This window comes from Heptranchias perlo, unplaced genomic scaffold (assembly GCF_035084215.1).
Source record: "Heptranchias perlo isolate sHepPer1 unplaced genomic scaffold, sHepPer1.hap1 HAP1_SCAFFOLD_429, whole genome shotgun sequence".
In the NCBI taxonomy this organism is placed as follows: Eukaryota; Metazoa; Chordata; class Chondrichthyes; order Hexanchiformes; family Hexanchidae; genus Heptranchias; species Heptranchias perlo.
This window is the reverse complement of record NW_027139441.1, coordinates 6,500-34,322: the sequence shown is the minus strand read 5'-3', so window position 1 is coordinate 34,322 and position 27,823 is coordinate 6,500. Positions and strand designations below refer to the sequence as shown.

Below are 27,823 nucleotides of genomic sequence, written 5' to 3'. Positions count from 1 at the left end.
ACCTCATTCCAGCCTTGGTCCAAACATGGACAAAAGAGCTGAATTCCAGAGGTGAGGTGAGAGTGACTGCTCTTGACATCAAGGCAGCATTTGACCGAGTGTGGCACCAAGGAGCCCTAGTAAAACTGAAGTCAATGGGAATCAGGGGGAAAACTCTCCAGTGGCTGGAGTCACACCTAGCACAAAGGAAGATGGTAGTGGTTGTTGGAGGCCAATCATCTCAGCCCCAGGACATTGCTGCAGGAGTTCCTCAGGGCAGTGTCCTCGGCCCAACCATCTTCAGCTGCTTCATCAATGACCTTCCCTCCATCATAAGGTCAGAAATGGGGATGCTCGCTGATGACTGCACAGTGTTCAGTTCCATTCGCAACCCCTCAGATAATGAAGCAGTCCGAGCCCGCATGCAGCAAGACCTGGACAATATTCAGGCTTGGGCTGATAAGTGGCAAGTAACATTCACGCCAGATAAGTGCCAGGCAATGACCATCTCCAACAAGAGAGAGTCTAACCACCTCCCCTTGACATTCAACAGCATTACCATCGCCGAATCCCCCACCATCAACATCCTGGGAGTCACCATTGACCAGAAACTTAACTGGACCAGCCATATAAATACTGTGGCTACAAGAGCAGGTCAGAGGCTGGGTATTCTGCGGCGAGTGACTCACCTCCTGACTCCCCAAAATCTTTCCACCATCTACAAGGCACAAGTCAGGAGTGTGATGGAATACTCTCCACTTGCCTGGATGAGTGCAGCTCCAACAACACTCAAGAAGCTCGACACCATCCAGGTCAAAGCAGCCCGCTTGATTGGCACCCCATCCACCACCCTAAACATTCACTCCCTTCACCACCGGCGCACTGTGTCTGCAGTGTGGACCATCCACAGGATGCACTGCAGCAACTCGCCAAGGCTTCTTCGACAGCACCTCCCAAACCCGCGACCTCTACCACCTAGAAGGACAAGGGCAGCAGGCACATGGGAACAACACCACCTGCACGTTCCCCTCCGAGTCACACACCATCCCGACTTGGAAATATATCGGCCGTTCCTTCATCGTCGCTGGGTCAAAATCCTGGAACTCCCTTCCTGACAGCACTGTGGGAGAACCTTCACCACACGGACTGCAGTGGTTCAAGAAGGCGGCTCACCACCACCTTCTCAAGGGCAATTAGGGATGGGCAATAAATGTCGGCCTCGCCAGCGACGCCCACATCCCATGAACGAATAAAAAAAATTACAGAGTAAATCTCCCTCGACCATCTCCCAAAAAACACTCTCAGGAGAGGTACAGCACGGGTCAGAGACAGAGTAAAGTTCCCACTACACTGTCCCATCAAACACTCCCAGGGCAGGTACAGCACGGGTTAGATACAGAGTTAAGCTCCCTCTACAATGTCCCATGGAATAGAGGGAGCTTTACTGTGTATCTAACCCTGTACCTGCCCTGGGAGTGTTTGATGGGACAGTGTAGCGGGAGCTTTACTCTGTATCTAACCCTGTACCTGACCCTGGGAGTGTTTGATGGGACAGTGTAGAGGGAGCTTTACTCTGTATCTAACCCTGTACCTGCCCTGGGAGTGTTTGATGGGACAGTGTAGCGGGAGCTTTCCTCTGTATCTAACCCTGTACCTGCCCTGGGAGAGTTTGACGGGACAGTGTAGAGGGAGCTTTCCTCTGTATCTAACCCTGTACCTGCCCTGGGAGAGTTTGACGGGACAGTGTAGAGGGAGCTTTACTCAGTATCTAACCCTGTACCTGACCCTGGGAGTGTTTGATGGGACAGTGTGGAGGGAGCTTTACTCTGTATCTAACCCTGTACCTGCCCTGGGAGTGTTTGATGGGACAGTGTGGAGGGAGCTTTACTCTGTATCCAACCCTGTACCTGCTCCGGGAGTGTTTGATGGGACAGTGTAGAGGGAGCTTTACTCTGTATCGAACCCTGTACCTGCCCTGGGAGTGTTTGATGGGACAGTGTAGAGGGAGCTTTACTCTGTATCTAACCCTGTACCTGACCCTGGGAGTGTTTGATGGGACAGTGTAGAGGGAGCTTTACTCTGTATCTGACCCTGTACCTGCCCTGGGAGAGTTTGATGGGACAGTGTAGAGGGAGCTTTACTCTGTATCTAACCCTGTACTTGCCCTGGGAGTGTTTGATAGGACAGTGTAGAGGGAGCTTTACTCTGTATCTAACCCTGTACCTGCCCTGGGAGTGTTTGATGGGACAGTGCAGAGGGAGCTTTACTCTGTATCTAACCCTGTACCTGCCCTGGGAGAGTTTGATGGGACAGTGTAGAGGGAGCTTTACTCTGTATCTAACCCTGTACCTGCCCTGGGAGTGTTTGATGGGACAGTGTAGAGGGAGTTTTACTCTGTATCTAACCCTGTACCTGACCCTGGGAGAGTTTGATGGGACAGTGTGGAGGGAGCTTCACTCTGTATCTAACCCTGTACCTGACCCTGGGAGAGTTTGATGGGACAGTGTAGAGGGAGCTTTACTCTGTATCTAACCCTGTACCTGACCCTGGGAGAGTTTGATGGGACAGTGTAGAGGGAGCTTTACTCTGTATCTAACCCTGTACCTGACCCTGGGAGAGTTTGATGGGACAGTACTGGGGACCATGATAATCTTGATTTGAGGAGAATTCTTGCCCCATTAAATGAATTTCCTTGAAGATGAGCAGAATCCCTTGCGATCGGGCCTGTGATGTGACGGAGAATTTTCGAGCAAAGAAGCTGGTTGAGATTTTGGAGAGCCCGTCCTTGGCGTCAGTGAGCTCCCTTTCACACCCCAGGGACTGAGAGAGAGAGACAGAGTGAGGGAGGGAAGGACGTGAGTGGAGGGTGGGTGCGACTCGGCCTATCTTGCCCACCCCTTCCGAGCTCCTCGAATCCCTTCCTGCCCTGTGTGGCCATTCTGGGGGGAGGTTGCACTGACCCATGACCTGTCTGATCGTCTGACCCCTGGGGTGAAAGGTCAGAGTGCTGGCCCTCGTACGCCTCCCTCCCCCCATTCCCTGACCCAGTTTGGATCCCAAGCGGAATTTTCGGACGTGACAAGCAGCAATTCCCCATTCCCCGCCCCTCCCCTCCAGGGAATATTTTCCACCAGTAATTTCTGTACGGACATAAATTCAGAGCTGACAGAGAGTTCAGTCCAAATATAAAAAATCAGCGATAAGATCAGACAGGAACAGGCTGACCTGCGAAAGAGAGAGATACAGCACAACAAACACTCCCAGGGCAGGTACAGGGTTAGATACAGAGTAAAGCTCCCTCTACACTGTCCCATCAAACACCCCCAGGGTCAGGTACAGGGTTAGATACAGAGTAAAGCTCCCTCTACACTGTCCCATCAAACACTCCCAGGGCAGGTACAGGGTTAGATACAGAGTAAAGCTCCCTCTACACTGTCCCATCAAACACTCCCAGGGCAGGTACAGGGTTAGATACAGAGTAAAGCTCCCTCTACACTGTCCCATCAAACACTCCCAGGGTCAGGTACAGGGTTAGATGCAGAGTAAAGCTCCCTCTGCACTGTCCCGCCAAACACTCCCAGAGCAGGTACAGGGTTAGATACAGAGTAAAGCTCCCTCTACACTGTCCCATCAAACACTCCCAGAGCAGGTACAGGGTTAGATACAGAGTAAAGCTCCCTCTGCACTGTCCCATCAAACACTCCCAGGGCAGGTAGAGGGTTAGATACAGAGTAAAGCTCCCTCTACACTGTCCCATCAAACACTCCCGGGGCAGGTACAGGGTTAGATACAGAGTAAAGCTCCCTCTACACTGTCCCATCAAACACTCCCAGGGCAGGTACGGGGTTAGATACAGAGTAAAGCTCCCTCTACACTGTCCCGTCAAACACTCCCAGGGTCAGGTACAGGGTTAGATACAGAGTAAAGCTCCCTCTACACTGTCCCATCAAACACTCCCGGGGCAGGTACAGGGTTAGATACAGAGTAAAGCTCCCTCTACACTGTCCCGTCAAACACTCCCAGGGTCAGGTACAGGGTTAGATACAGAGTAAAGCTCCCTCTACACTGTCCCATCAAACACTCCCAGGGTCAGGTACAGGGTTAGATACAGAGTAAAGCTCCCTCTACACTGTCCCATCAAACACTCCCAGGGTCAGGTACAGGGTTAGATACAGAGTAAAGCTCCCTCTACACTGTCCCATCAAACACTCCCAGGGCAGGTACAGGGTTAGATACAGAGTAAAGCTCCCTCTACACTGTCCCGTCAAACACTCCCAGGGTCAGGTACAGGGTTAGATACAGAGTAAAGCTCCCTCTACACTGTCCCATCAAACACTCCCAGGGTCAGGTACAGGGTTAGATACAGAGTAAAGCTCCCTCTACACTGTCCCATCAAACACTCCCAGGGTCAGGTACAGGGTTAGATACAGAGTAAAGCTCCCTCTACACTGTCCCATCAAACACTCCCAGGGTCAGGTACAGGGTGAGATACAGAGTAAAGCTCCCTCTGCACTGTCCCGTCAAACACTCCCAGGGCAGGTACAGGGTTAGATACAGAGTAAAGCTCCCTCTACACTGTCCCATCAAACACTCCCAGGGCAGGTAGAGGGTTAGATACAGAGTAAAGCTCCCTCTACACTGTCCAATCAAACACTCCCTGGGCAGGTACAGGGTTAGGTACAGAGTAAAGCTCCCTCTACACTGTCCCATCAAACACTCCCGGGGCAGGTACAGGGTTAGATACAGAGTAAAGCTCCCTCGACACCGTCCCATCAAACACTCCCAGGGCAGGTCCAGGGTTAGATACAGAGTAAAGCTCCCTCTACACTGTCCCATCAAACACTCCCAGGGCAGGTACAGGGTTAGATACAGAGTAAAGCTCCCTCGACACCGTCCCATCAAACACTCCCAGGGCAGGTCCAGGGTTAGATACAGAGTAAAGCTCCCTCTACACTGTCCCATCAAACACTCCCAGGGCAGGTACAGGGTTAGATACAGAGTAAAGCTCCCTCTACACTGTCCCGCCAAACACTCCCAGGTACAGGGTTAGATACAGAGTAAAGCTCCCTCTACACTGTCCCGTCAAACACTCCCAGGGCAGGTACAGGGTTAGATACAGAGTAAAGCTCCCTCGACACTGTCCCATCAAACACTCCCATGGTCAGGTACAGGGTTAGAGACAGAGTAAAGTTCCCTCCACACTGTCCCATCAAACACTCCCAGGGCAGGTACAGGGTTAGATACAGAGTAAAGCTCCCTCTACACTGTCCCATCAAACACTCCCAGGGCAGGTACAGGGTTAGATACAGAGTAAAGCTCCCTCTACACTGTCCCATCAAACACCCCCAGGGTCAGGTACAGGGTTAGATACAGAGTAAAGCTCCCTCTACACTGTCCCATCAAACACTCCCAGGGCAGGTACAGGGTTAGATACAGAGTAAAGCTCCCTCTACACTGTCCCATCAAACACTCCCAGGGCAGGTACAGGGTTAGATACAGAGTAAAGCTCCCTCTACACTGTCCCATCAAACACTCCCAGGGTCAGGTACAGGGTTAGATGCAGAGTAAAGCTCCCTCTGCACTGTCCCGCCAAACACTCCCAGAGCAGGTACAGGGTTAGATACAGAGTAAAGCTCCCTCTACACTGTCCCATCAAACACTCCCAGAGCAGGTACAGGGTTAGATACAGAGTAAAGCTCCCTCTGCACTGTCCCATCAAACACTCCCAGGGCAGGTAGAGGGTTAGATACAGAGTAAAGCTCCCTCTACACTGTCCCATCAAACACTCCCGGGGCAGGTACAGGGTTAGATACAGAGTAAAGCTCCCCTCTACACTGTCCCATCAAACACTCCCAGGGCAGGTTACGGGGTTAGATACAGAGTAAAGCTCCCTCTACACTGTCCCGTCAAACACTCCCAGGGTCAGGTACAGGGTTAGATACAGAGTAAAGCTCCCTCTACACTGTCCCATCAAACACTCCCGGGGCAGGTACAGGGTTAGATACAGAGTAAAGCTCCCTCTACACTGTCCCGTCAAACACTCCCAGGGTCAGGTACAGGGTTAGATACAGAGTAAAGCTCCCTCTACACTGTCCCATCAAACACTCCCAGGTCAGGTACAGGGTTAGATACAGAGTAAAGCTCCCTCTACACTGTCCCATCAAACACTCCCAGGGTCAGGTACAGGGTTAGATACAGAGTAAAGCTCCCTCTACACTGTCCCATCAAACACTCCCAGGGCAGGTACAGGGTTAGATACAGAGTAAAGCTCCCTCTACACTGTCCCGTCAAACACTCCCAGGGTCAGGTACAGGGTTAGATACAGAGTAAAGCTCCCTCTACACTGTCCCATCAAACACTCCCAGGGTCAGGTACAGGGTTAGATACAGAGTAAAGCTCCCTCTACACTGTCCCATCAAACACTCCCAGGGTCAGGTACAGGGTTAGATACAGAGTAAAGCTCCCTCTACACTGTCCCATCAAACACTCCCAGGGTCAGGTACAGGGTGAGATACAGAGTAAAGCTCCCTCTGCACTGTCCCGTCAAACACTCCCAGGGCAGGTACAGGGTTAGATACAGAGTAAAGCTCCCTCTACACTGTCCCATCAAACACTCCCAGGGCAGGTAGAGGGTTAGATACAGAGTAAAGCTCCCTCTACACTGTCCAATCAAACACTCCCTGGGCAGGTACAGGGTTAGGTACAGAGTAAAGCTCCCTCTACACTGTCCCATCAAACACTCCCGGGGCAGGTACAGGGTTAGATACAGAGTAAAGCTCCCTCGACACGTCCCATCAAACACTCCAGGGCAGGTCCAGGGTTAGATACAGAGTAAAGCTCCCTCTACACCGTCCCATCAAACACTCCCAGGGCAGGTCCAGGGTTAGATACAGAGTAAAGCTCCCTCTACACTGTCCCATCAAACACTCCCAGGGCAGGTACAGGGTTAGATACAGAGTAAAGCTCCCTCTACACTGTCCCGCCAAACACTCCCAGGGACAGGTACAGGTTAGATACAGAGTAAAGCTCCCTCTACACTGTCCCGTCAAACACTCCCAGGGCAGGTACAGGGTTAGATACAGAGTAAAGCTCCCTCGACACTGTCCCATCAAACACTCCCATGGTCAGGTACAGGGTTAGAGACAGAGTAAAGTTCCCTCCACACTGTCCCATCAAACACTCCCAGGGCAGGTACAGGGTTAGATACAGAGTAAAGCTCCCTCTACACTGTCCCATCAAACACTCCCAGGGCAGGTACAGGGTTAGATACAGAGTAAAGCTCCCTCTACACTGTCCCATCAAACACCCCCAGGGTCAGGTACAGGGTTAGATACAGAGTAAAGCTCCCTCTACACTGTCCCATCAAACACTCCCAGGGCAGGTACAGGGTTAGATACAGAGTAAAGCTCCCTCTACACTGTCCCATCAAACACTCCCAGGGCAGGTACAGGGTTAGATACAGAGTAAAGCTCCCTCTACACTGTCCCATCAAACACTCCCAGGGTCAGGTACAGGGTTAGATGCAGAGTAAAGCTCCCTCTGCACTGTCCCGCCAAACACTCCCAGAGCAGGTACAGGGTTAGATACAGAGTAAAGCTCCCTCTACACTGTCCCATCAAACACTCCCAGAGCAGGTACAGGGTTTAGATACAGAGTAAAGCTCCCTCTGCACTGTCCCATCAAACACTCCCAGGGCAGGTAGAGGGTTAGATACAGAGTAAAGCTCCCTCTACACTGTCCCATCAAACACTCCCGGGGCAGGTACAGGGTTAGATACAGAGTAAAGCTCCCTCTACACTGTCCCATCAAACACTCCCAGGGCAGGTACGGGGTTAGATACAGAGTAAAGCTCCCTCTACACTGTCCCGTCAAACACTCCCAGGGTCAGGTACAGGGTTAGATACAGAGTAAAGCTCCCTCTACACTGTCCATCAAACACTCCCGGGGCAGGTACAGGGTTAGATACAGAGTAAAGCTCCCTCTACACTGTCCCGTCAAACACTCCCAGGGTCAGGTACAGGGTTAGATACAGAGTAAAGCTCCCTCTACACTGTCCCATCAAACACTCCCAGGGTCAGGTACAGGGTTAGATACAGAGTAAAGCTCCCTCTACACTGTCCCATCAAACACTCCCAGGGTCAGGTACAGGGTTAGATACAGAGTAAAGCTCCCTCTACACTGTCCCATCAAACACTCCCAGGGCAGGTACAGGGTTAGATACAGAGTAAAGCTCCCTCTACACTGTCCCGTCAAACACTCCCAGGGTCAGGTACAGGGTTAGATACAGAGTAAAGCTCCCTCTACACTGTCCCATCAAACACTCCCAGGGTCAGGTACAGGGTTAGATACAGAGTAAAGCTCCCTCTACACTGTCCCATCAAACACTCCCAGGGTCAGGTACAGGGTTAGATACAGAGTAAAGCTCCCTCTACACTGTCCCATCAAACACTCCCAGGGTCAGGTACAGGGTGAGATACAGAGTAAAGCTCCCTCTGCACTGTCCCGTCAAACACTCCCAGGGCAGGTACAGGGGTTAGATACAGAGTAAAGCTCCCTCTACACTGTCCCATCAAACACTCCCAGGGCAGGTAGAGGGTTAGATACAGAGTAAAGCTCCCTCTACACTGTCCAATCAAACACTCCCTGGGCAGGTACAGGGTTAGGTACAGAGTAAAGCTCCCTCTACACTGTCCCATCAAACACTCCCGGGGCAGGTACAGGGTTAGATACAGAGTAAAGCTCCCTCGACACCGTCCCATCAAACACTCCCAGGGCAGGTCCAGGGTTAGATACAGAGTAAAGCTCCCTCTACACTGTCCCATCAAACACTCCCAGGGCAGGTACAGGGTTAGATACAGAGTAAAGCTCCCTCGACACCGTCCCATCAAACACTCCCAGGGCAGGTCCAGGGTTAGATACAGAGTAAAGCTCCCTCTACACTGTCCCATCAAACACTCCCAGGGCAGGTACAGGGTTAGATACAGAGTAAAGCTCCCTCTACACTGTCCCGCCAAACACTCCCAGGGACAGGTACAGGGTTAGATACAGAGTAAAGCTCCCTCTACACTGTCCCGTCAAACACTCCCAGGGCAGGTACAGGGTTAGATACAGAGTAAAGCTCCCTCGACACTGTCCCATCAAACACTCCCATGGTCAGGTACAGGGTTAGAGACAGAGTAAAGTTCCCTCCACACTGTCCCATCAAACACTCCCAGGGCAGGTACAGGGTTAGATACAGAGTAAAGCTCCCTCTACACTGTCCCGTCAAACACTCCCGGGGTCAGGTACAGGGTGAGATACAGAGTAAAGCTCCCTCTACACTGTCCCATCAAACACTCCCAGGGTCAGGTACAGGGTTTGATACAGAGTAAAGCTCCCTCTGCACTGTCCCGTCAAACACTCCCAGGGCAGGTACAGGGTTAGATACAGAGTAAAGCTCCCTCTACACTGTCCCATCAAACACTCCCAGGGCAGGTACAGGGTTAGATACAGAGTAAAGCTCCCTCTACACTGTCCCATCAAACACTCCCAGGGCAGGTACAGGGTTAGATACAGAGTAAAGCTCCCTCTACACTGTCCCATCAAACACTCCCAGGGCAGGTACAGGGTTAGATACAGAGTAAAGCTCCCTCTACACTGTCCCGTCAAACACTCCCCGGGCAGGTACAGGGTTTGATACAGAGTAAAGCTCCCTCTACACTGTCCCATCAAACCCTCCCAGGGCAGGTACAGGGTTAGATACAGAGTAAAGCTCCCTCTGCACTGTCCCATCAAACACTCCCAGGGCAGGTACAGGGTTTGATACAGAGTAAAGCTCCCTCTGCACTGTCCCATCCCTTGGTGTCCCTCCACCGTGGGGCCCCGGCCCTTTCCCCTCCGCCATCTCGAAGCGATGCTCAACACTTTGTAACATCGATCAGGTTTACTGATGCATAATTCAATGGGTTTTCGGCAAATGGAAGTCAATCAGAGGAAGGCTGTTTCCCTGGCAACAGACCCCGTCTCTCCCTGGGGGTACGGGGCACCGAATCTCCCCCGGGGTCCGTTTCTGGGCAGGATGTTGAATTGTGACAGAGGCATCACAGCCAGAATCCTGGCCCATTGCGTTTTCAGAATCACAGGCCAAGAGGAGGCCACTCGGTCCATCGGTTCCCGTGCCAGCTCTTTGAACGATCTATCCAATTAGCCCCACTCCCCCCCTGCTCTTTCCCCCATTCAAATATTTCTCCAATTCCCCCCTTTTGAAAGTTATGATTGAATCTGCCTCCCTCGCCCTTTCAGGGAGCGAATTCCAGATCATCACAACTCGCTGCGTAAAAAAACATTCTCCTCGTCTCCCCCCCCCCTCTGGTTCTCTCCCCGATTATCTTCAATCTGTGCCCTCTGGTCCTTGACCCTTCATGATTTTGAACACCTCGATCAAATCTCCTCGCGACCGTCTCTGTTCCGAGGAGAACAACCCCAGCTTCTCCAGTCTCTCCACGTAACTAAAGTCCCTCATCCCCTGGGACCATTCTCGTAAATCTTTTCTGCACCCTCTCCGAGGCCTTCACATCTTTCCGAAAGTGCGGTGCCCAGAACTGGACACAATACTCCAGTTGTGGCCGAACCGGTGTTTATAAAGGGTTTAGCGATAAATCCCTGGTTGAAGAGGTTACAACACTCAAGAAGCTCGACACCATCCAGGACAAAGCAGCCCGCTTGATTGGCACCCCATCCACCACCCTAAACATTCACTCCCTTCACCACCGGCGCACTGTGGCTGCAGTGTGGACCATCCACAGGATGCACTGCAGCAACTCGCCAAGGCTTCTTCGACAGCACCTCCCAAACCCGCGACCTCTACCACCTAGAAGGACAAGGGCAGCAGGCGCATGGGAACAACACCACCTGCACGTTCCCCTCCGAGTCACACACCATCCCGACTTGGAAATATATCGGCCGTTCCTTCATCGTCGCTGGGTCAAAATCCTGGAACTCCCTTCCTGACGGCACTGTGGGAGAACCGTCACCACACGGACTGCAGCGGCTCAAGAAGGCGGCTCACCACCACCTTCTCAAGGGGCGATTAGGGATGGGCAATAAATGCCGGCCTCGCCAGCGACACCCACATCCCTTGAACGAATAAAAAGAATACTCCAGTTGTGGCCGAACCGGTGTTTTATGAAGGTAACAGCTCTCCCTGGTATTGGCGGAGCAGTACAGCAGGTTTAACTGGCAAATAACCAGCTCCACGGCTGAGGCTCGGAGTACATGGGTGAGCTAACAGCTCGTTCCGTAATCTCCCTCCCCACCGCAGAGAAAACAAACCCCACCGCCCCCCCCCCTCACCCCGAGAAGGGAAACGGTTACAATTTTCACCCGAGTTTATTGTAAAAAAAAAAGTACACACAACGCTTTAAATAAAGTCGGGGGCAGCGAGAGAGAGAGAGGGAGAAAAAAGTAAATATTCGTTTAAATCTTTCCCGTCTGCGCTCAGGGGAGAGAGAGAGAGGGAGAAAAAAGTAAATATTCGTTTAAATCTTTTGAGGGTCCCGTCTGCGCTCAGGGGATTCGGAGAGCAGGAATTCAGCTGCCGCACCTCTGAGTCACGGGGGGGGGGGGGGGGGGGAGAGAGAGGGAGGGGGAGAAAGAGAGGGAGGGGGAGAGAACGGGGGGGAGAGAAAGGGGGGAGAGAAAGGGGGGAGAGAAAGGGGGGAGAGAAAGGGGGGAGAGAAAGGGGGGAGAGAAAGGGGGGAGAGAAAGGGGGGAGAGAAAGGGGGGAGACGGGGGAAGGGAAAGGGGGAGACGGGGGAAGGGAAAGGGGGAGACGGGGGAAGGGAAAGGGGGAGACGGGGGAAGGGAAAGGGGGAGACGGGGGAAGGGAAAGGGGGAGACGGGGGAAGGGAAAGGGGGAGACGGGGGAAGGGAAAGGGGGAGACGGGGGAAGGGAAAGGGGGAGACGGGGGAAGGGAAAGGGGGAGACGGGGGAAGGGAAAGGGGGAGACGGGGGAAGGGAAAGGGGGAGACGGGGGAAGGGAAAGGGGGAGACGGGGGAAGGGAAAGGGGGAGACGGGGGAAGGGAAAGGGGGAGACGGGGGAAGGGAAAGGGGGAGACGGGGGAAGAGAAAGGGGGAGACGGGGGAAGAGAAAGGGGGAGACGGGGGAAGAGAAAGGGGGAGACGGGGGAAGGGAAAGGGGGAGACGGGGGAAGAGAAAGGGGGAGACGGGGGAAGAGAAAGGGGGAGACGGGGGAAGAGAAAGGGGGAGACGGGGGAAGAGAAAGGGGGAGACGGGGGAAGAGAAAGGGGGAGACGGGGGAAGGGAAAGGGGGAGACGGGGGAAGGGAAAGGGGGAGACGGGGGAAGGGAAAGGGGGAGACGGGGGAAGAGAAAGGGGGAGACGGGGGAAGAGAAAGGGGGAGACGGGGGAAGAGAAAGGGGGAGACGGGGGAAGGGAAAGGGGGAGACGGGGGAAGAGAAAGGGGGAGACGGGGGAAGAGAAAGGGGGAGACGGGGGAAGAGAAAGGGGGAGACGGGGGAAGAGAAAGGGGGAGACGGGGGAAGAGAAGGGGGGAGGAGAACAGAGCCGGGGGGAGGGGAGAACGGAGCCGGTGGGAGGGGGAGAGAGGGGGGGAAAACGGCCCCGGAGGGGGGAGGGGGGGGGGGGGAAATTCAGCCCCAATTCACGTCGTCTTCTGTGCTCATCTCCAGCACGTCAGTGACCAATCCAGTCCCAATGGTGCGGTTGCCGTCTCTCAGGGTGAAACGCTGCCCTTTCTCCAGCACCATCGGCTGGCGCAAGGTCAGGGTGAGAGAGGTGTCCTCGCCCGGCATCACGAGCTCCTGGAGGGCACAGAAAATAAAACCACCACAGAGGAACGTCAGAGAGCCCAGCCATCAAATGGTCGGTACACAGCGGGTAAAAGGGAACGATTCACTCCCGTCTGGTACTGGACGGTCCGTGTGTCTCAGTGTCGGCTCCTGTACGGCCCGTGTGTGTATGTGTGTGTGTGTGTGTGTGTCTGTCTTAGTGTCTGTTCCTGTACGGCCCGTGCGTGTGTGTGTGTGTGTGTGTGTGTGTGTGTGTCTGTGTCTGTCTGTCTTAGTGTCTGTTCCTGTATGGCCCGTGTGTGTGTGTGTGTGTGTGTGTGTGTGTGTCTGTGTCTGTCTGTCTTAGTGTCTGTTCCTGTACGGCCCCGTGTGTGTGTCTCAGTGTCGGCTCCTGTACGGTCAGTGTGTGTGTGTGTCTCAGTGTCTGTTCCTGTACGGCCCGTGTGTGTGTGTGTGTGTGTGTGTGTGTGTGTGTGTCTGTCTGTCTGTCTGTCTGTCTTAGTGTCTGTTCCTGTACGGCCCGTGTGTGTGTGTGTGTGTGTGTCTCAGTGTCTGTTCCTGTACGGCCCGTGTGTGTGTGTGTGTGTGTGTGTCTCAGTGTCTGTTCCTGTACGGCCCCGTGCGTGTGTCTCAGTGTCTGTTCCTGTACGGCCCGTGCGTGTGTCTCAGTGTCTGTTCCTGTACGGCCCGTGTGTGTGTCTCAGTGTCTGTTCCTGTACGGCCCCGTGTGTGTGTCTCAGTGTCTGTTCCTGTACGGCCCGTGTGTGTGTCTCAGTGTCTGTTCCTGTACGGCCCCGTGTGTGTGTCTCAGTGTCTGTTCCTGTACGGCCCCGTGTGTGTGTGTGTGTGTGTGTGTGTGTGTGTGTCTGTCTGTCTGTCTGTCTGTCTTAGTGTCTGTTCCTGTACGGCCCCGTGTGTGTGTCTCAGTGTCTGTTCCTGTACGGCCCCGTGTGTGTGTGTGTGTGTGTGTGTGTGTGTGTGTGTGTGTGTCTGTCTGTCTTAGTGTCTTTTCCTGTACGGCCCGTGCGTGTGTGTGTCTCAGTGTCTGTTCCTGTACGGCCCCGTGTGTGTGTGTCTCAGTGTCTGTTCCTGTACGGCCCCGTGTGTGTGTCTCAGTGTCTGTTCCTGTACGGCCCGTGCGTGTGTGTGTCTTAGTGTCTGTTCCTGTACGGCCCCGTGCGTGTGTCTCAGTGTCTGTTCCTGTACGGCCCGTGCGTGTGTGTGTCTCAGTGTCTGTTCCTGTACGGCCCGTGCGTGTGTCTCAGTGTCTGTTCCTGTACGGCCCCGTGTGTGTGTGTCTCAGTGTCTGTTCCTGTACGGCCCGTGCGTGTGTCTCAGTGTCTGTTCCTGTACGGCCCGTGTGTGTGTCTCAGTGTCTGTTCCTGTACGGCCCGTGTGTGTGTCTCAGTGTCTGTTCCTGTACGGCCCGTGTGTGTGTGTGTCTCAGTGTCTGTTCCTGTACGGCCCCGTGTGTGTGTCTCAGTGTCTGTTCCTGTACGGCCCCGTGCGTGTGTGTGTCTCAGTGTCTGTTCCTGTACGGCCCGTGTGTGTGTCTCAGTGTCTGTTCCTGTACGGCCCCGTGTGTGTGTCTCAGTGTCTGTTCCTGTACGGCCCGTGTGTGTGTCTCAGTGTCTGTTCCTGTACGGCCCGTGTGTGTGTCTCAGTGTCTGTTCCTGTACGGCCCGTGTGTGTGTGTCTCAGTGTCTGTTCCTGTACGGCCCCGTGTGTGTGTCTCAGTGTCTGTTCCTGTACGGCCCGTGTGTGTGTCTCAGTGTCTGTTCCTGTACGGCCCGTGTGTGTGTCTCAGTGTCTGTTCCTGTACGGCCCGTGGGTGCGTGTGTGTCTCAGTGTAGCCTCCTGTCAGTGTAAGCAGGGGGAGATCCTGGCCCTCCCTGCCCACTTCCCCCTCGCCCACTTACCTTGCTCTTTGGAAGGAGGACCCGACAGGCCATGTCCCAGGTGAGCGAAAACATGACGGGCATGAAGTTGGTGACAAAGGGTTTATGTCGACCTCCTTCCTCCTTGCTCAGTACGTAGACCTGCGGGGCGAGAAGCAAAGTCCGTTACCAACCAGAGACCAGCCCCAAACCAACAGCCCGTCGCACTGCCTCAGGCCAGGAACGAGGGCATCGCACCTCCCCTGAACCCAAACACCCACTCTCCCCGGGGGTACGGGCCCCCCGACGGGGCACCGACTCTCCCCGGGGATACGGGCCCCCCCTACGGGGCACCGACTCTCCCCGGGGATACGGGCCCCCCCTACGGGGCACCGACTCTCCCCGGGGATACGGGCCCCCCGACGGGGCACCGACTCTCCCCGGGGATACGGGCCCCCCCTACGGGGGCACCGACTCTCCCCGGGGGTACGGGCCCCCCCTACGGGGCACCGACTCTCCCCCCGGGGGGTGCGGGCCCACCCCCCAGTTATTTCCAGTTACCCGTCAACCCCTCACGTTATTCCTAACTGACCCCCTCTCCGTTTCCCCCCTAGCACCCCCCCCGCCCAGCCCCGTTATTACCTGTGCCTCCACTTTCTGGTGTGGTTTAATGGATCCCGGTTTACACAGTATCATCCCACGCCGAACGTCCTCCCGCTTCAGGCCCCTCACCAGGGCCCCAAGATTATCACCGGCCTCTGCACGGTCAAGGTTCTGGTGGAACATTTCGATCCCTGCCGGGGGGGGGGTGGGGGAGACGAGACGTTAAAAAGAGTGTTACCGATTGGACATCAGCAACGAGCACTGCTCCATTTATAAAACGCCCGGTATCAAAGGGAAGTCCTAGCATCCCATCCGACTCCCCCGCCTCGTGTGGCGGCTCGGCCCTCTCTTTCCCATTAAGGCCACCACCTCCTTCGTAAAGCAGCCTCTTCCCGGCCAGCGCTCCGGTGTCGGCCGTGCCTCGGTGGGTTTCATCTCTCCCGCCTCTGAGTCAGAAGGTCGTGGGTCCGAGTCCCCAACACACTCGAGACTCGTAATCAGGCCGACGCGCTGTCGGTGGGCCGGCGCCGAGGGAGCGCCGCACTGTCAGAGGGTCGGTACTGAGGGAGAGCCGCACTGTCGGAGGGTCGGTACTGAGGGAGCGCCGCACTGTCGGAGGGTCAGTACTGAGGGAGCGCCGCACTGTCGGAGGGTCGGTACTGAGGGAGAGCCGCACTGTCGGAGGGTCGGTACTGAGGGAGCGCCGCACCGTCGGAGGGTCGGTACTGAGGGAGCGCCGCACTGTCGGAGGGTCGGTACTGAGGGAGCGCCGCACTGTCGGAGGGTCGGTACTGAGGGAGCGCCGCACTGTCGGAGGGTCGGTACTGAGGGAGCGCCGCACTGTCGGAGGGTCGGCGCCGAGGGAGCCCCGCACTGTTGGAGGTGCCGTCTTTCGGATGAGACGTTAAACCGAGGGCCCCGTCTGCCCCTCTCAGGTGGGTGTAAAAGATCCCACGGCCACTATTGGAAGAAGAGCAGGGGGGGAGTTCTCCCCGGGGTCCTGGGGCCGATATTTGTCCCTCAACCAACATCACTAAAAAAAAACGTAGATGATCTGGGTCATTTATCATGTTTGTCTGTGGGATCTTGCTGTGCGCAAATTGGCTGCCACGTTTTCTACAACAGTGACCGCACTTCGAGGAGTATCTCACGGGCTGGGAAACGCTTTGGGACGTCCTGAGGTGGTGAAAGGGGCCGGAGAAACACAAATCACTCACCTGTGACCACAGACCGCAGATTCTTATTGTGACCGATGAATTCGCAGTCATCTCCTTTCTTGATCACTCCCCGTTCAAGGGTCCCTGTCACCACTGTCCCTCGGCCTGGAGAGGGAGAGGGAGAGAAAGAGAGAGAGAGAGGGAGAGAGGGAGAGAGGGAGAGGGAGAGAGGGAGAGAGAGAGAGAGAGAGAACACCTGTTTACCGAGGGTTTGCAGAGGTATTGGGAGCTTTTAACACCCTGCACCCCGTAATATCCGCATTTCCAACCAGCAACCTGAGTCGGTGCCCCGCGGGGGGGACCCGTACCCCGGGGGAGAGTCGGTGCCCCGCGGGGGGGTGACCCGTACCCCGGGGGAGAGTCGGTGCCCCGCGGGGGGGGTGACCCGTACCCCGGGGGAGAGTCGGTGCCCCGCGGGGGGGGACCCGTACCCCGGGGGAGAGTCGGTGCCCCGCGGGGGGGTGACCCGTACCCCGGGGGAGAGTCGGTGCCCCGCGGGGGGGGACCCGCACCCCGGGGGAGAGTCGGTGCCCCGCGGGGGGGACCCGTACCCCGGGGAGAGTCGGTGCCCCGCGGGGGGGACCCGTACCCCGGGGAGAGTCGGTGCCCCGCGGGGGGGACCCGTACCCCGGGGAGAGTCGGTGCCCCGCGGGGGGGTGACCCGTACCCCGGGGAGAGTCGGTGCCCCGCGGGGGGGACCCGTACCCCGGGGAGAGTCGGTGCCCCGCGGGGGGGGTGACCCGTACCCCGGGGAGAGTCGGTGCCCCGCGGGGGGGGACCCGTACCCCGGGGAGAGTCGGTGCCCCGCGGGGGGGACCCGTACCCCGGGGGAGAGTCGGTGCCCCGCGGGGGGGTGACCCGTACCCCAGGGAGAGTCGGTGCCCCGCGGGGGGACCCGTACCCCGGGGAGAGTCGGTGCCCCGCGGGGGGGGGTGACCCGTACCCCGGGGAGAGTCGGTGCCCCGCGGGGGGGTGACCCGTACCCCGGGGGAGAGTCGGTGCCCCGCGGGGGGGTGACCCGTACCCCGGGGAGAGTCGGTGCCCCGCGGGGGGGAGACCCGTACCCCGGGGAGAGTCGGTGCCCCGCGGGGGGGTGACCCGTACCCCGGGGGAGAGTCGGTGCCCCCGCGGGGGGGGAGACCCGTACCCCGGGGGAGAGTCGGTGCCCCGTGGGGGGGTGACCCGTACCCCGGGGGAGAGTCGGTGCCCCGCGGGGGGGTGACCCGTACCCCGGGGGAGAGTCGGTGCCCCGCGGGGGGGGTGACCCGTACCCCGGGGGAGAGTCGGTGCCCCGCGGGGGGGGGTGACCCGTACCCCGGGGGAGAGTCGGTGCCCCGCGGGGAGACCCGTACCCCGGGGGAGAGTCGGTGCCCCGCGGGGGGGTGACCCGTACCCCGGGGGAGAGTCGGTGCCCCCGCGGGGGGGTGACCCGTACCCCGGGGGAGATTCGGTGCCCGTGCCATGTACCTGGAATGGAGTATATCTGCTCGATGGGGAGCAGGAATGGGTGCTCCAGGTCCCGGTCGGGAAGAGGGATGTAACTGTCGACAGCGTCCAGCAGCTTCATGACGGAATCTCGCCCGATCTCCTCGTTCCGATTCTGGGAAAGACAGGCACAAGAAACGGTCTCAGGAGAGGACTCGGAGAGGGTGCAGAACGGGACCGGGGGCTGTAGTCACACGGAGAGACCGGAGAAGCCGGGGGACGTTCTCCTCGGAGCAGAGAAGGTCGAGAGACCGTTTGCGAAAACGGTACCGGGGGAGGGAGGGGGGGACGGACGACGAGCAGAGCAGACGGGGAGAAGCCATTTCCGCAGGCGGGAGGGTCGGACGCAGGTACGGGGACGCACTCACCTCCAGCGCGCACAGCGCAGAACCCAGAATAACCGGGCTCTTCTCCCCATCGTATCCGAACTCAGAGAGCAGCTCACGGATTTCCAGCTCCACCAGGTCCAGCATCTCCTTGTCCTCCACTGCGTCGGCCTTGTTAACGTAGACCACAATGTGTTGGACTCCGATCTGTGGAGACGGCAGTCACAGGTGAGCAGAGGCACGATGAGAAAGGACAGACGTCCATCGATACACCTCCTCCCGACCTTCTGACAACGCTCTTGCTTATTCGAAGCTGGCGCTCGCTCTGAGTGAACGCAGGAACAGGAGGAGGCCACTCAGCCCCTCGAGCCTGTTCCACCTTTCTACCAGATCACGGCTCATCTGCATCTTAACCGACCCTCCGACAGTGCGGCGCTCCCTCAGTACTGACCCTCCGACAGTGCGGCGCTCCCTCAGTACTGACCCTCCGACAGTGCGGCGCTCCCTCAGTACCGACCCTCCGACAGTGCGGCTCTCCCTCAGCACCGACCCTCCGACAGTGCGGCGCTCCCTCAGTACCGACCCTCCGACAGTGCGGCGCTCCCTCAGTACCGACCCTCCGTCAGTGCGGCGCTCCCTCAGTGCCGACCCTCCCACAGTGCGGCGCTCCCTCAGCACCGACCCTCCGACAGTGCGGCGCTCCCTCAGTACTGACACTGGGAGGCTCAGCCCAGATTTTGCGCTCAGGGTCCCTGGAGCGGGGGCTCGGAGCCACCACCTCCTGACTCAGAGGCGAGCGCGAGACCAACTGAGCCGCGGCCGACCCCTCGTGCAAAATCAAGTACGGCGGGGAGAGAAATTCGACTGGGGCCGGCATCGCAACGGCAGCCGGTTTCACACGCTGCCCGGAGGAAACGCAAACCTCACCTGTTTCGCCAGCAGTAAGTGCTCCCTCGTCTGCGGCATTTGCCCATCTGTCGCCGCGACGACCAGGATGCAGCCGTCCAGCTGCGCTGTGCCCGTTATCATGTTCTGTGACGAGAGAGAGAGAGAGAGAGAGAGAGAGAGACACGGTCATGCACGGACGCCTATGCCTTTCCCTTCGCTACAACCTCTCAGTCTGGTGTTGGGAAACGGCTGGTGCCCCCGCCCCTCTCGGGACACGGGTCTAACCGCGGTTCAGTAAACACAGGCCGGCTCGGGTCAGTGGGAGTTCAATTGCTCTATTCGCGAGCGAGGCGGGCACCCGCTCTCGACCCCCTGCCTTGGAGCCGAACAGGGTTGGGGGTTCGAGGTATGGGGGGCAATTTGGAAAAACTATACCGCTCACTGTGCCCCAAAACCCAGAGCCCCAAAACCCAGAGCCCCACAAATCCAATGTCCCAAACACCGACTGTACCCCAGAACCCAGAGCCCCACAAATCCAACGTCCCAAACACCGACTGTACCCCAAAACCCAGAGCCCCACAAATCCAACGTCCCAAACACCGACTGTACCCCAAAACCCCACAAATCCAACGTCCCAAACACCGACTGTACCCCAAAACCCACTGAGCCCTACAAATCCAATGTCCCAAACACCGACTGTACCCCAAAACCCAGAGCCCCACAAATCCAACGTCCCAAACACCGACTGTACCCCAAAACCCACTCAGCCCCACAAATCCAACGTCCCAAACACCGACTGTACCCCAAAGCCCAGAGCCCCACAAATCCAACGTCCCAAACACCGACTGTACCCCAAAACCCACTGAGCCCCACAAATCCAACGTCCCAAACACCGACTGTACCCCAAAACCCCACAAATCCAACGTCCCAAACACCGACTGTACCCCAAAGCCCAGAGCCCCACAAATCCAACGTCCCAAACACCGACTGTACCCCAAAACCCAGAGCCCCACAAATCCAACGTCCCAAACACCGACTGTACCCCAAAACCCAGAGCCCCACAAATCCAACGTCCCAAACACCGACTGTACCCCAGAACCCTTGACGCTCAAACCCCCGCCCCCCAGTGCCCGCTCACCTTGACGTAGTCGGCGTGACCTGGGCAGTCGGTATGGGCGTAATGGCGGTTGGGGGTCGTATATTCCACGTGGGAGGCGTTGATGGTGATTCCACGAGCCTTCTCCTCGGGGGCGTTGTCGATGTCCTCGTACTTCTTGAACTTGGCGCCGCCGGCATCGGCGAGGACTGAGGTGGGGGGAGAAGGGGGCAAGAACGGGCACAGGATGAGGGGTCAGTAACGTGGGGCTGCAGGCTCACACCGGCCCCCCCGCCCCCCTCGCAACCAGACTCCAAACGGCCTCTTATCTCATCTTAGAGACAATGATTCATCCAACAGTATTGGACGGGCAAAAATTTCCTCCAATTAAACAGGCACTGACTCCCTCCCTCACTCTATCCCTCCTTCCCTTCTCTCTCTCTTCCCCCCCCCCCACCTCCTCACTCTATCCCTCACACTCCCCTTCCTGCTTTCACACTCGCCCCCGGACTCTATCCCTCCCCCTCTCACAATCTACCCCTCCCTCATCGCGTTTCCAGCAATGCCTCGATTTTAAAATTCTCCATCCTCCTGTTCAAATCCCTCCGTGGCCCCTCGCCCCCGCCCCCCCTCCTCCCTCCCTATCTCTGTAACCTCCTCCAGCCCCGACAACCCTCCGAGATCTCTGCCCTCCTCCAATTCCGGCCTCTTGTCCATCCCCCCGATTCCCATCGCTGCACCATTGGCGGCCCGACGGCGAGGGGCGCGGGGTGTCTCTCTCCCACCCTGTACCTTTGGTAATAGCAGCGGTGAGTGTGGTCTTCCCGTGATCCACGTGTCCTATGGTCCCAATATTCATGTGTGGTTTCTCCCGTTGATAGGTTTTCTTGGCCTCAGCGGCAAGGTTACGTATCAGAATCGGTGTGACTCGGCAGCACTGCACGAGATGGGCCTGCTGCACACACAGAAACACAGAGGCCTGTCTGAATATATCACAGGTCACACACAAAAAGCTCCCTCGACACTGTCCCATCAAACACTCCCAGGGCAGGTACAGGGTTAGATACAGAGTAAAGCTCCCTCTACACTGTCCCATCAAACACTCCCAGGGCAGGTACAGGGTTAGATACAGAGTAAAGCTCCCTCTACACTGTCCCATCAAACACTCCCAGGGCAGGTACAGGGTTAGATACAGAGTAAAGCTCCCTCTACACTGTCCCATCAAACACTCCCAGGGTCAGGTACAGGGTTAGATACAGAGTAAAGCTCCCTCTACACTGTCCCATCAAACACTCCCAGGGTCAGGTACAGGGTTAGATACAGAGTAAAGCTCCCTCTACACTGTCCCATCAAACACTCCCAGGGCAGGTACAGGGTTAGATACAGAGTAAAGCTCCCTCTACACTGTCCCATCAAACACTCCCAGGGCAGGTACAGGGTTAGATACAGAGTAAAGCTCCCTCTACCCTGTCCCATCAAACACTCCCAGGGCAGGTACAGGGTTAGATACAGAGTAAAGCTCCCTCTACACTGTCCCATCAAACACTCCCAGGGCAGGTACAGGGTTAGATACAGAGTAAAGCTCCCTCTACACTGTCCCATCAAACACTCCCAGGGTCAGGTACAGGGTTAGATACAGAGTAAAGCTCCCTCCACACTGTCCCATCAAACACTCCCAGGGCAGGTACAGGGTTAGATACAGAGTAAAGCTCCCTCTACATTGTCCCATCAAACACTCCCAGGGTCAGGTACAGGGTTAGATACAGAGTAAAGCTCCCTCTACACTGTCCCATCAAACACTCCCAGGGTCAGGTACAGGGTTAGATACAGAGTAAAGCTCCCTCTACACTGTCCCATCAAACACTCCCAGGGTCAGGTACAGGGTTAGATACAGAGTAAAGCTCCCTCTACACTGTCCCGTCAAACACTCCCAGGGCAGGTACAGGGTTAGATACAGAGTAAAGCTCCCTCTACACTGTCCCATCAAACACTCCCAGGGCAGGTACAGGGTTAGATACAGAGTAAAGCTCCCTCTACACTGTCCCATCAAACACTCCCAGGGTCAGGTACAGGGTTAGATACAGAGTAAAGCTCCCTCTACACTGTCCCATCAAACACTCCCAGGGCAGGTACAGGGTTAGATACAGAGTAAAGCTCCCTCTACACTGTCCCATCAAACACTCCCAGGGTCAGGTACAGGGTTAGATACAGAGTAAAGCTCCCTCTACACTGTCCCATCAAACACTCCCAGGGTCAGGTACAGGGTTAGATACAGAGTAAAGCTCCCTCTACACTGTCCCATCAAACACTCCCAGTGTCAGGTACAGGGTTAGATACAGAGTAAAGCTCCCTCTACACTGTCCCATCAAACACTCCCAGGGCAGGTACAGGGTTAGATACAGAGTAAAGCTCCCTCTACACTGTCCCTTTACACACAGGACCTCCACTAACCCAGCACAGGTCAGGAATGGACACTGGTCCTTTCCCCCCCCCACTCCCTTTTGACTCATTGAGTTTAAACTCAAAGACCATTCCGGAGATCCCAATTGCATTTCCCCTCTCTCACTGGACGGTCACTCACCGCTCTGACCGTGGTCAGTAAGTTATAGATGCTCCCTCTCGGAACTGAAAAACAGAAGGCACACACGGAGTTAACCCTACACAGTATCACAGCCCACCAAACCAACCCATCAACACAGGCTCACAGTCTGAGAGGCTCCAGCATCCTCTGTCACAAACTCAGGGACAAGGCGGTTCATAATGCACCCCGTCACTTCACCTCACAGACTCTGGGTCAAATCCAGCCCTCAGACAGAGGGGATGAAGGGTTTTCCGCTGTTCTAAGCTGGATTTTTTTTTTTTATTTGTTCACGGGATGTGGGCGTCGCTGGCGAGGCCGGCATTTATTGCCCATCCCTAATTGCCCCTTGAGAAGGTGGTGGTGTGAGCCGCCTTCTTGAACCGCTGCAGTCCGTGTGGTGACGGTTCTCCCACAGTGCTGTTAGGAAGGGAGTTCCAGGATTTTGACCCAGCGATGATGAAGGAACGGCCGATATATTTCCAAGTCGGGATGGTGTGTGACTCGGAGGGGAACGTGCAGGTGGTGTTGTTCCCATGTACCTGCTGCCCTTGTCCTTCTAGGTGGTAGAGGTCGCGGGTTTGGGAGGTGCTGTCGAAGAAGCCTTGGCGAGTTGCTGCAGTGCATCCTGTGGATGGTACACACTGCAGCCACGGTGCGCCGGGTGGTGAAGGGAGTGAATGTTTAGGGTGGTGGATGGGGTGCCAATCAAGCGGGCTGCTTTATCTTGGATGGTGTCGAGCTTCTTGAGTGTTGTTGGAGCTGCACTCATCCAGGCAAGTGGAGAGTATTCCATCACACTCCTGACTTGTGCCTTGTAGATGGTGGAAAGGCTTTGGGGAGTCAGGTGAGTCACTCGCCGCAGAATATCCAGCCTCTGACCTGCTCTCGTAGCCACAGTATTTATATGGCTGGTCCAGTTAAGTTTCTGGTCAATGGTGACTCCCAGGATGTTGATGGTGGGGGATTCGGCGATGGTAATGCCGTTGAATGTCAAGGGGAGGTGGTTAGACTCTCTCTTGTTGGAGATGGTCATTGCCTGGCACTTATCTGGCGCGAATGTTACTTGCCACTTATCAGCCCAAGCCTGGATGTTGTCCAGGTCTTGCTGCATGCGGGCTCGGACTGCTTCATTATCTGAGGGGTTGCGAATGGAACTGAACACTGTGCAGTCATCAGCGAACATCCCCATTTCTGACCTTATGATGGAGGGAAGGTCATTGATGAAGCAGCTGAAGATGGTTGGGCCTAGGACACTGCCCTGAGGAACTCCTGCAGCAATGCCCTGGGGCTGAGATGATTGGCCTCCAACAACCACTACCATCTTCCTTTGTGCAAGGTATGACTCCAGCCACTGGAGAGTTTTCCCCCTGATTCCCATTGACTTCAATTTTACTAGGGCTCCTTGGTGCCACACTCGGTCAAATGCTGCCTTGATGTCAAGGGCAGTCACTCTCACCTCACCTCTGGAATTCAGCTCTTTTGTCCATGTTTGGACCAAGGCTGGAATGAGGTCTGGAGCCGAGTGGTCCTGGCGGAACCCAAACTGAGCATCGGTGAGCAGGTTATTGGTAAGTGCCGCTTGATAGCACTGTCGACGACACCTTCCATCACTTGGCTGATGATTGAGAGTAGACTGATGGGGCGGTAATTGGCCGGATTGGATTTGTCCTGCTTTTTGTGGACAGGACATACCTGGGCAATTTTCCACATTGTCGGGTAGATGCCAGTGTTGTAGCTGTACTGGAACAGCTTGGCTAGAGGCGCAGCTAGTTCTGGAGCACAAGTCTTCAGCACTACAGCTGGGATGTTGTCGGGGGCCCATAGCCTTTGCTGTATCCAGTGCACTCAGCCGTTTCTTGATATCACGTGGAGTGAATCGAATTGGCCGAAGACTGGCTTCCGTGATGGTGGGGATATCGGGAGGAGGCTGAGATGGATCATCCACTCGGCACTTCTGGCTGAAGATGGTTGCAAACGCTTCAGCCTTGTCTTTTGCACTCACGTGCTGGACTCCGCCATCATTGAGAATGGGGATGTTTGCAGAGCCTCCTCCTCCCGTTAGTTGTTTAATTGTCCACCACCATTCACGACTGGATGTGGCAGGACTGCAGAGCTTTGATCTGATCCGTTGGCTGCGGGATGGCTTAGCTCTGTCTATAGCATGTTGCTTCCGCTGTTTAGCATGCATGTAGTCCTGAGTTGTAGCTTCACCAGGTTGGCACCTCATTTTTCGGTACGCCTGGTGCTGCTCCTGGCATGCTCTTCGACACTACTCATTGAACCAGGGTTGATCCCCTGGCTTGTTGGTAATGGTAGAGTGAGGAATATGCCGGGCCATGAGGTTACAGATTGTGCTGGAATACAATTCTGCTGCTGCTGATGGCCCACAGCGCCTCATGGATGCCCAGTTTTGAGCTGCTAGATCTGTTCTGAATCTATCCCATTTAGCACGGTGGTAGTGCCACACAACACGTTGGATGGTGTCCTCAGTGCGAAGACGGGATTTCATCTCCACGAGGACTGTGCGGTGGTCACTCCTACCAATACGGTCATGGACAGATGCATTTGCGACAGGTAGATTGGTGAGGACGAGGTCAAGTAAGTTTTTCCCTCGTGTTGGTTCGCTCACCACCTGCCACAGGCCCAGTCTAGCAGCTATGTCCTTCAGGACTCGGCCAGCTCGGTCAGTAGTGGTGCTCCCGAGCCACTCTTGGTGATGGACATTGAAGTCCCCCATCCAGAGTACATTCTGTGCCCTTGCTACCCTCAGTGCTTCCTCCAAGTGGTGCTCAACATGGAGGAGGACTGATTCATCAGCTGAGGGAGGACGGTAGGTGGTAATCAGCAGGAGGTTTCCTCGCCCATGTTTGACCTGATGCCATGAGATTTCATGGGGTCCAGAGTCAATGTTGAGGACTCCCAGGGCCACTCCCTCCTGACTCTATATCACTGTACCGCCACCTCTGGTGGGTCTGTCCTGCCGGTGGGACAGGACATACCCAGGGATGGTGATGGAAGAGTCTGGGACGTTGGCTGAAAGATATGATTCTGTGAGTATGGCTATGTCAGGCTGTTGCTTGACTCGTCTGTGGGACAGCTCTCCCAATTTTGGCACAAGTCCCCAGATGTTAGTAAGGAGGACCTTGCAGGGTCGACTGGGCTTGGTGTTTTGCCGTTGTCGTGTCCGGTGCCGAGTGTTCCGTCCGGTTTTATTCTTATTATGACTTTTCGTAGCGAGATTTTACAACTGAGAGTCTTGCTCGGCCATTTCAGAGGGCGATTAAGAATCAACCACATTGCTGTGGGTCTGGAGTCACATATAGGCCGGACCGGGTAAGGACGGCAGGTTTCCTTCCCTAAAGGACATTAGTGAACCAGATGGGTTTTTACGACAATCCGCTAGTTTCATGGCCATCATTACTGATACTAGTATTTTAATTCCAGATTTTTATTTTAATTAATTGAATTTAAATTCGCCAGCTGCCGTGGCGGGATTTGAACTCATGACTCTGGATTTTAGTCCAGGCCTCTGGATTACTCGCCCAGTAACATAACCACTATGCTACCGTACCCTAGATACTCTGTATCTAACAGAGTAAAGCTCCCTCGATCAGGATGTAAAATGTTTGGGAGATAAGGGAAGGAATACGAGTCCATTCTGCTGTTCCATCAGATCCCGGCCGATCCGTCGACAGGAACAGGAAGAGGCCGCACTGCGTTTCAATCCAATAGGATGAAAGTTGTGACTGTGCGGAGACGGATTCTCTGTGGAGGGGTCTCGAACTCTTATTTCTGCCCCACTCTGTGTTCCAGTCCTCTATTCCCCCACGCAAGTCACCACTCCCACTCCGCTCTTCCTCCTCCTTTTCCCCAGCTCCCGCACCTCTTTCCCCTCCTCCTCCTCTCTCCTCTTTCGACCCTTCCCCTCTCCCGTCCCCCTATTCCCCTTCCCTCCTGTTTCCCTCCCTCCCTCCCACTCCCCTTTTCGCTCCCCCTCCTCGCCATTTTCCCTCCCGCCCTCTCTCTCTCTCTCGACCTCCTCCCCCCCTGCCTTTCCCCCCCCCGCCCTCTCTCTCTCTCTCTCTCCTCCTCCCCCCCTGCCTTTCCCCCCCCTCCACTCCTCTCTCTCTCTCTCTCTCTCGGCTCCGCCCCCCTGCCTTTCCCCCCCCTCATTCCCCCCTCCCCTCCCCTCATTCCCCCCTCCCCTCCCTCATGGCCCCCCTCCTCCGCCGCCTGCCTCTCCCGCACTTCCCCCTCCTCTCCCTCCTCACCTCCCCCCCGTCTCCGCTCCTCACACCCCGCCCGCTCCCTCTCCTCACACCGCCCCGCCCCCCTCACCTCACCCCCCCCTCTCCCTCTCCTCACCCCCTCCTCACCCCCTCTCCTCACCCACCCCCTCGCCGCACACCCCCCGCCTCCTCCTCACCCCCTCCCCCTCTCCTCACCCGCCCCCTCTCCTCACCCCCCCCTCTCCTCACCCCCCCGCCTCTCCTCACCCCCCCCGCGCCTCTCCCCCCCCTCGCCCACCGCCCCGCCCTCTCCCTCTCCCCACCCCCCCCCCCTCTCCCTCTCCCCAACCACCCCCCCCTCTCCCTCTCCTCACCCCCCCCCTCTCCCTCTCCACCACCCCCCTCTCCCTCTCCCTCACCCCCCCCCCTCTCCCTCAACCCCACCCCCCGCCCCTCTCCCTCTCCCCACCCCCACCCCTCTCCCTCTCCTCACCCCCCCCTCTCCCTCTCCTCACCCCCCTCTCCCTCTCCCTCTCCTCACCCCCCCCTCTCCCTCTCCTCACCCCCCCCTCTCCCTCTCCTCACCCCCCCTCTCCTCTCCTCACCCCCCCCTCTCCCTCTCCTCACCCACCCCCCCCCTCTCCCTCTCCTCACACCACCCCCCCTCTCCCTCTCCCTCCCACACCCACCCCCACCCTCTCCCTCTCCTCACCCACCCCCCCCCTCTCCC

General features: G+C 56.6%; 1 protein-coding gene across 1 annotated transcript; it reads right to left on the bottom strand.

Annotated features, from left to right (window-relative positions):
• Positions 1–12,429: 12,429 nt before the first annotated feature.
• On the bottom strand, positions 12,430–22,983 carry tufm (Tu translation elongation factor, mitochondrial; the record flags this gene model as incomplete). The annotated part of the gene is made up of 10 exons (XM_067978941.1): positions 12,430–12,803; positions 14,711–14,830; positions 15,311–15,462; positions 16,489–16,593; positions 17,956–18,088; positions 18,342–18,506; positions 19,227–19,331; positions 20,326–20,492; positions 21,076–21,238; positions 22,865–22,983. Coding segments are annotated over 10 exons (1,400 nt in total), but the record flags the coding sequence as incomplete, so codon positions are not given.
• Between the last annotated feature and the right edge of the window lie 4,840 nt (positions 22,984–27,823).